Genomic DNA, 7,500 nt, shown 5'->3' with positions numbered 1-7,500 from the left:
TAGTGGAAGTGCACTTTTAAGTTCTTAAGTTCACAGGCAACCCCACTTTTAATAATTTGAAAAAAACAAAATAATTATGATGTATTGCTTTGTACTAATAATATGGCAATAAAGAAGCCTATTCATTCCTTGTAACAAAAAAATCTTCAAATCTTGATAGAATTTAGAATTTGTTGATTGGAACGATTGGAACAAATAACTGTCCCACACCAAGTAATAATTATGCTCTTTAAAATCCTAAGAATCTGCAAGGCTCTTCTGATATGAAGCCAGGTTCTGATTTTTTTTGCAACTGCTTACTTAAGTTGCTCTCTTGTATTAACTCTCTGGTATTATTGAAAGTGATTGTACCAGTGTGAAACAAACTATTTAAAGTACATCTTTTTGCTGGTACCACGCTCATTAACTGCATTTGGCAAAGACCTTGATAATTTACTTTGTCAGGGTAATACCAAACGTTCTAATGTATATGACTGGTTATGTGCAAGTAAACTTACATTGAGCCAGGGTAAAACTATATGCATGATTTTTCCAGTCAAGACAAAAGTTAAACTTTTTCCTTCAAAGGGAGAATATCACGGTAGTGCGCATGTACTAGCCGTAGTGAATGTCAACATTTGTCAGCCAATTGGAAGCAACGTTACAACAATATTTATTAATGTGGGAAATTTGCACGTACATTTGATAAAAGGCAATAATTATTGTTTAATAGTCGAGAAATTTCTACGCGTACGTGTAAATTTTCCACATGAATTATAACATCGCTTCCGATTGGCTCATAAATGATGACATTCGTTATGGCTAGAACATGGGCAATACTGTGATACTCCCTCTTTAACCTTAGCTGGTCAAGCTGAAGATTACTCCTTTAATGAAAAATACCTTGGTTTAGTCATCGATATTGTCATCTATCCTGGCATGATCACATAGAGTACATTAAAACTCCAACATACCGTTGGAAACAAAATTAATTTTCTGACATAAGGAAAGAAATTTCTGTCTAGGGAAACATTAATAAAGGAAGTAATAATAAATAATATTAGTTATAGTTGATATGTATTACTCTTTTTTCTAGTCTCATTTCACATATGTTTCTATGCTGTGGGGATATATACTTGTTATGATCCTATTTATGTTGTAAGACTTCAAAATAAGGTAAATGACAGACCAACACTTCTACGCTGTCTTTAGTACCGCTTCTCAGCAAATTTACATTCCCTTACTGGGATGAATATTTTGGTTTGTACTTTTGGAACCATCTGTCACTTTTTATCCACTCTAGGGCTCTAAACCCTCAAAATAACTAGTTTACTGTGCTCTCTTGAGACACACATACACCCTCTCTCTATCAAAATTCGTTTCTCCTATATATTCTACCTGTAATACATGTTAAAATATTGGGGATTGGTACTGGCAAAGATGGCGGCCACAAATCATTCAGTTCTGAGATACATCCTTTTTAGCATTAAAGTATAGGGTTATACCAAATTATCAAGGAAAGAAGATCTCACATTAACTGGATTTACTGGTGACCTGTATCTTGATAGAATGTAGCCCAATCAGAGGGAATATACCAGTAAGATTTTGACAGATCTGGACGAGATGCACGGACTTGAATGTTTAATCATTGATCCTACCCACATTTTTTCATACAAACTCAACAGAGACATTGATAGATGCTATTCTAACAAACAACCCAGACTTGTTCGAACAAAACGGTGTGGTTTTTCCAGAAAAATTAATAGCGATCCTGGTCTATGGCCTGATGAGAGAAGAGTCCACCAACACCAAAGCAAAATCATTACTTTTCGAAGTGCAAATACACTGGATGTGAAAAAGTTAAATGAAGACTTGAAACAGCTTCTTCGCACGTCTGTGAAATTTTTCGATGATATAAATGACAAAGATTTCATCTGCGAGACACTATTTCAAAAAACACTAGACAAGCATCTTCCAAAGAAGCAAATGAAAGTTAGATAAAAAAGATGTTCCTTTCATGACTCAGGAATGGAAAGAAGCTATCAAGAAAAAGAGAAAATATGCTAAGCTCTTTGGAAGGAACAGAACTGTGGAAAAGTTTGAACTGAAGAGGAAATGGAGAAATATAGCCACCTCAAGTTGATGCACGGACATCAGGCAGTACTGGTCACCAGTGTGATCTTCTTACTACTACAAAACTCCAGCGATAAAAATTCAAACACGCTTTATTCTGCATTCAACTGCCTATGACGGCGCGAACTCAACCCATGCGGTGAAAGCGAAAAGCGGTTAAGACTAGAAAACAAACAAATACATAAATTACTTAGTAAAATGAACTAATCGTAAACAGAAACTCGACGAAAAGATACACTTACATTTGTTACGAGCTGGTAACTGAATATTGACTGCTTGAAGCGAAGAAAGTAACACACCGCAGAAAGCGAATTTACAAGTTAGAACTACTCACAAGCGAAAATGACTGATCGAGAACCCTAGAAATGACTAAATTAACCCTTAAATACCTCTAGGAGAACGAATAAATTAAGCACTAAATTCCTGATTAAAAAGACTGACAACTGCATTCCTAAGAGAAGAATGCAACCCCGCTAATGAGCAGGCGTTTGGATCTAACACCGGCCCCTAAGTGTGAGACAGCTTAAGTCGAGTCACTTACATGAAACAGATCTAAACAGAAACTACGCGTGCCAGTCCATAGGAGCGTTAAGTACAGTTTTGCATTATACTAAGTGCACACTAAGAAACTTATCCCCGGCGGAAAATATTGAACTAGAAATTTAAAGCAACGTTTTCAATCTGGAAATTGAGTCTTAAAGTCAAACAACGTTCAAAATTGGCATCTTGGATCACTTCATTCTTCTCCTTCAACCAGAAGGCAGAGTTTATCAATAGGTCTTTCAAAAACACCTTATTTCATGCTCACTTTCGCACGGCGAGCAAATCCTCTCTTGTCGGGGAACACCTCAACGATTTTCCCTAAAGGCCACGAATTACGGTGTAAACTTTCATTTCGACTAAGACGATGTCTTCAACTGCCAGATTTCTCCTTGGACGAACCCATTTTTGACGAATCTGTAAAAGGGGAAGAAATTACTTGCACCATCTTCTCCAAAACACATCCGCGAGATACTGCACTTGCCTCCAACGGCGTCTTGAAAGTAGATCTTTGTGCTGGAATAGACCAGGAGGCAAGGGGGCTTCAGATTTTAGTAAAAGCAAATGATTAGGAGTCAAGGCCTCCAAGTCGCAGGGGTCGCTGGATACGGCCGAGATGGGTCGACTGTTAAGGATGCTCTCGACCTCGCACATTAGCGTGGGTAGACTTTCATCATCCGTTATTTGTTCCCTCAGTAAGGACCGAAGAATCTTCCTGATGGTTCGTATGCATCTTTCCCAGATTCCTCCAAAATCGGAACCGTAAGGGGGGCTGAAGGTCCACTTGATAGTTTTCTGCAAAAGAGAATTGTGGATTTTCTCTTGGTTCCACTCTGAAATAGCATCGCGGAGCTCTCGCTCACCACTTGTGAAATTGGTGCCATTGTCTGAATAGATTTCCTTTACTTGACCTCTTCTCGCAATAAATCTTCGAAGAGCCAACAGAAAGGAGTCTGTCTCGAGGCTGAAAGCAACTTCTATATGCACAGCGCGGATAGCTAAGCAGGTGAAATTTACACCGTATCTCTTAACGAGACTACGACCACGACGAACTTGGAAGGGACCAAAGAAATCTAAGCCAACTGACGTGAACGGTGGTCTGTCAGGTCGAACGCGATCTTCTGGCAAGTCAGCCATTTTCTGTCGACAAAAAGATGCTTGTGAACGTCGGCATATGACGCACTTTGCGAGAACACTCTTTACTGCTGAACTTCCCCGAGTTATCCAAAATCTTTCGCGGATGAGGAACAAAACATGCTTTCTTCCGGAATGGCCACACGCCTTGTGATAATGATCGATAATTAATCTTCTCACGCGATCATCTTTCGGGAGAATAATCTGATTCTTTGACTCTGAAGACAAGGTAGAGTTGCAAGGTCTACCACCCACGCGCAACAGACTATTCACAAAGATTGGGTCGAGCTTAATTGTAAAGGCGACTACTCTTCTTAACCTGCTTCTTAGGATTTGCCGTTTCCTCCGGGAAGGATTGCCGTTGGACGTGCTTTAGAATTTCTCCCTCTGCCCGTTGGATTTCTTCAAGGGTGATAAGCATAAGACTGCCATTTCGTGGTTTGTCTCCTTTACTTGCCTTGAGGAGATTATTTCTGCAACGGAAAAGCCAGGCAACGACTTTCACCAGGAGAGACCATGAGGAACATCTGCTAGTGTACTGCAATAATGGACTTTTAGGGGTGCTCAGAGAAGACACGCCGGCTCGAACTTCTCTTTTCACTTCAGGATCATTATTTGCAATCTCGCCAAATAGCTCATCTTGCGCTGGCCACATGCTGTCATGCTTCCAAAGGGATGCCGGCCCCGTTAACCAACGACTTTGACGAAGGAAAATATCTGCCGTCAAACCACGCAAGGCGTCATCAGCAGGGTCATTATCGCCATTGACATGAAACCACTGATTAGGCTGGGACCCGTCACGAATAATCGCCACCCTATTGGCAACAAAGTTGTGGTACCGGTTTGTTTCATTCTTGACGTAGCGCAGAACTGCGGCACTGTCCGTCCAGAAGACCGACCTTGCATTGACTGAGATCTCCAACTCTCTCTTCAATAATCTGTCTTGCTTAACAGCTGTCACCGCCGCAGACAATTCCAGACGAGGGATCGTTATCATCTTCAACGGAGTGACACGTGACTTCGCGCAGAGAAAAGAGCAATGGGCTTCATTGTGGGCATTGACAAGACGAAGATAACTAACTGACCCATAACCGATTTCAGATGCATCAGCAAAATGATGTAGCTGACTGGACGTAATGACACTAAAACCATCTGGCTTCAGGCAGCGTTCGACAGAGAATTTAGACAATTTGGGTAAATCTGCCAACCATCGTTCCCAAGAAACCTCGAACTTTGAAGGAGATCGCGTCATCCCATCCTAGCTTCGCCCGGCATAAATCTTGAAGCAAGCGTTTGGCTGGCAACACGAACGGTGCAGCGAGATCAAGAAGATCATAAACTGAACTCGCAACCGAAAGGATACCTCTTCGTGTGAGTGGGCTATGTTTCAGGTCTATCTTGAACCCAAAATATCCGTTTCTATGCACCATCGAACTCCAAGGGCTCTTTCGAATGGTAGATTTTCTTTACTAAGGTCCAAGTTCTTTACTTCTTTGGCGCGCTCTGCTTCAGGGTTGGCATCAAGGACTCTGCGACTATTACTAACCCATTTGGTCAGATGAAATCCACCTCTTGACAGCAAACATTTCAAATCACTTGCATGTTGTAAAGCTTCTTCAGTTGATGGTAAAGATTTCAGGCAATCGTCTACATAAAAGTTCTTGTTAACCGAGCTTACAACTTCCCTTGGAAAGTGGTCGCTATTGTCCTCTGCCGTCTTTCGCCGGGCAAAGTTGGAACATGCTGGAGATGAAGCTGCTCCCAACAAATGCACAACCATCTGATACTCTTCGAGATTTTCGTCCAGGTTACCCTCAGGCCACCACAGGAAACGGAGAAAGGTTCGGTTTTCTTCGACTACTCTAACCTGGTAAAACATCGCTTCAATATCCGCCATGATTGCTATCCTTTCTTGGCAAAACCTCATCAATACACCGAACAACGTGTTCGTTAAGTCTGGACCCTTGAGCAATAGATCATTGCGCGACTTTCCCTGAAACTTCGCAGAACAGTCGAAAACGACTCGTATTTTACCAGGCTTGCGAGGATGGTAGATGCCGTGGTGCGGGATATACCACTTTACACAGTTTAACGCTTGCGTGTGCATGGTAACTTTACGGGCGTAGCCCTTCTCTAGAGTCTCAGCCATAAAGACCTTGTAGTCAGCATACAGGTTCTTGTTACCATGGAGCTTCCGCTTCAGCCATAGCGCTCGCTGTTCAGCTTGTACCCGATTGTTCGGCACCGCGACTTCACGATCTCTGAATGGCAAAGCCATCTCGTAACGACCTTCTTTCAGAACTGCCGTACTATTTAGCACCTTTAAGAAACGCAGCTCCTCTTGGGACATCTCAGGTTTATCATCTGCACTGGATTCGGGGAAGTCACCATTGTAGTAGTCCTTCAGCATCTGGTTGAGATCGTGGTCAGCCTTAGAAAAGAAACTGAATATGCGTGAGCGGTGACTACGACACCCTAAGGGACCATTCACAACCCAACCTACAATTGTACGGGACGCGTAAGGGCCGCCATCTTGACAATGCCTCACTTCTAGAGGATCGAGGATCTGCGGGACGTCACTAGCTATTAGGGGACCGACTTCTGCTTCTACATCCGGCAAATACACTCCACTCAAATGTGGCCATTTGTCAACATCAACCTGGTTTGGGATATCCTCCTTTGATACGGGAATCTCGGGTCTTGTGTACAAGGGAGGCAATTTGACAAACACGTTCTCCTCCAGGTCGGAAATAGCCAGATCTTGCAGAACGAAACTGTCAATGAGGCTGTTCTTTCTGTCCAACGTTGTTAAAGAAATCAAAGTTCTTTGGCCATTTACTCCTTACTATCTCATTAGGGCTTCAGTACAAAACGTGGAAGAACTGCCGCTATCCAAGAAGGCGTAAGTCATTACAGGTGTCCCATTTCCTTTAGGCCATACTTTAATTGGAACAATGGCCATAGCTGTCCTCGAGGTGTCTGTCCCAACAAAGGGACTAATTCTTTCGCCTGTATTGACCATAGCACTTTGAACACGCAGAACCTCCACGCGAGACGAAGTACGTGCTGTGGCATTGTTAGCTTCTGGGCAACGTGCAACAGAATTCGTGTGGAGAACTGTTGGATGTTTTCTTGTGCAATTGACAATTGCACACGTTTTCCGCTTCGGACAATTCCTTGCTATATGCTCAGTGGACAAACAACCGAAGCAAAGACGCTTAGAATTCATAAACTCGATTCGTTCCCCGTAGGGGCGACTCCTAAGAGATTTGCAGCTCTCTAGGGCGTGATGATCGTTGCAATAAAGGCAAGAGACTTCTTCTATTGTAGGTAAGTCTGAACTTGGCAATTCCCTGGTGGCAGGTGAGGTCAGGCAATTGTTAACATGCGAAGCAAAACTACGTCTTTCTTTCGTTTTCTCGTGGGATCCTTTATTCAAGAGATCTCGGCGTGTATCAGGTCTAGGCCTAGAGTCTTCGACAATCTTCCCGAAGAGAGGGTTGGTCGCTACGCGAGCTTCATGGTCGACAAACTCAGCGAGGTCATTAAACCGGATAGCCCTTTCTTGATCCTCCATGATTTCATCTACCAAGCGCCGCCATCTTACTCTTAAACTGAACGGCAACTTCAGAGATAACTTCTTAATGGTTTCGGGTTGTTCAAGCTTGGTTAGGTTCCTACTAATCTGCATGGCATTCTTGCACCTCATTAGGA

At 42.6% G+C, this 7,500-nt stretch overlaps 4 protein-coding genes across 4 annotated transcripts in view; all 4 read right to left on the bottom strand.

Moving 5' to 3' along the window:
* Positions 1-3,087: 3,087 nt before the first annotated feature.
* On the bottom strand, positions 3,088-3,789 carry LOC138031758 (uncharacterized). Its single transcript, XM_068879379.1, has one exon. The coding sequence runs from the start codon at positions 3,787-3,789 to the stop codon at positions 3,088-3,090; it is 702 nt and encodes a 233-aa protein (XP_068735480.1).
* A 286-nt stretch (positions 3,790-4,075) lies between these two features.
* LOC138031757 (uncharacterized) lies at positions 4,076-5,038 on the bottom strand. The gene has a single exon (XM_068879378.1). The coding sequence runs from the start codon at positions 5,036-5,038 to the stop codon at positions 4,076-4,078; it is 963 nt and encodes a 320-aa protein (XP_068735479.1).
* Positions 5,039-5,179: 141 nt separating this feature from the next.
* On the bottom strand, positions 5,180-6,196 carry LOC138031756 (uncharacterized). The gene has a single exon (XM_068879377.1). The coding sequence runs from the start codon at positions 6,194-6,196 to the stop codon at positions 5,180-5,182; it is 1,017 nt and encodes a 338-aa protein (XP_068735478.1).
* Positions 6,197-6,631: 435 nt separating this feature from the next.
* Positions 6,632-7,500, bottom strand: part of LOC138031755 (uncharacterized) — a 1,287-nt gene continuing 418 nt past the window's right edge. Inside the window, exon 1 of the mRNA XM_068879376.1 lies at positions 6,632-7,500. This exon is cut by the window's right edge and continues 418 nt beyond it. Coding sequence (XP_068735477.1) covers positions 6,632-7,500 — 869 coding nt within the window.

This window comes from Montipora capricornis, chromosome 14, assembly GCF_036669925.1.
Source record: "Montipora capricornis isolate CH-2021 chromosome 14, ASM3666992v2, whole genome shotgun sequence".
NCBI classification, from domain to species: Eukaryota; Metazoa; Cnidaria; class Anthozoa; order Scleractinia; family Acroporidae; genus Montipora; species Montipora capricornis.
This window is presented reverse-complemented; position numbering and strand designations above follow the sequence as displayed.

Coding starts and splice junctions, on each gene's coding strand:
- LOC138031756 (XM_068879377.1), bottom strand. CDS start 6,196: ATGCTGAAGGACTACTACAATGGTGACTTCCCCGAATCCAGTGCAGAT.
- LOC138031757 (XM_068879378.1), bottom strand. CDS start 5,038: ATGACGCGATCTCCTTCAAAGTTCGAGGTTTCTTGGGAACGATGGTTG.
- LOC138031758 (XM_068879379.1), bottom strand. CDS start 3,789: ATGGCTGACTTGCCAGAAGATCGCGTTCGACCTGACAGACCACCGTTC.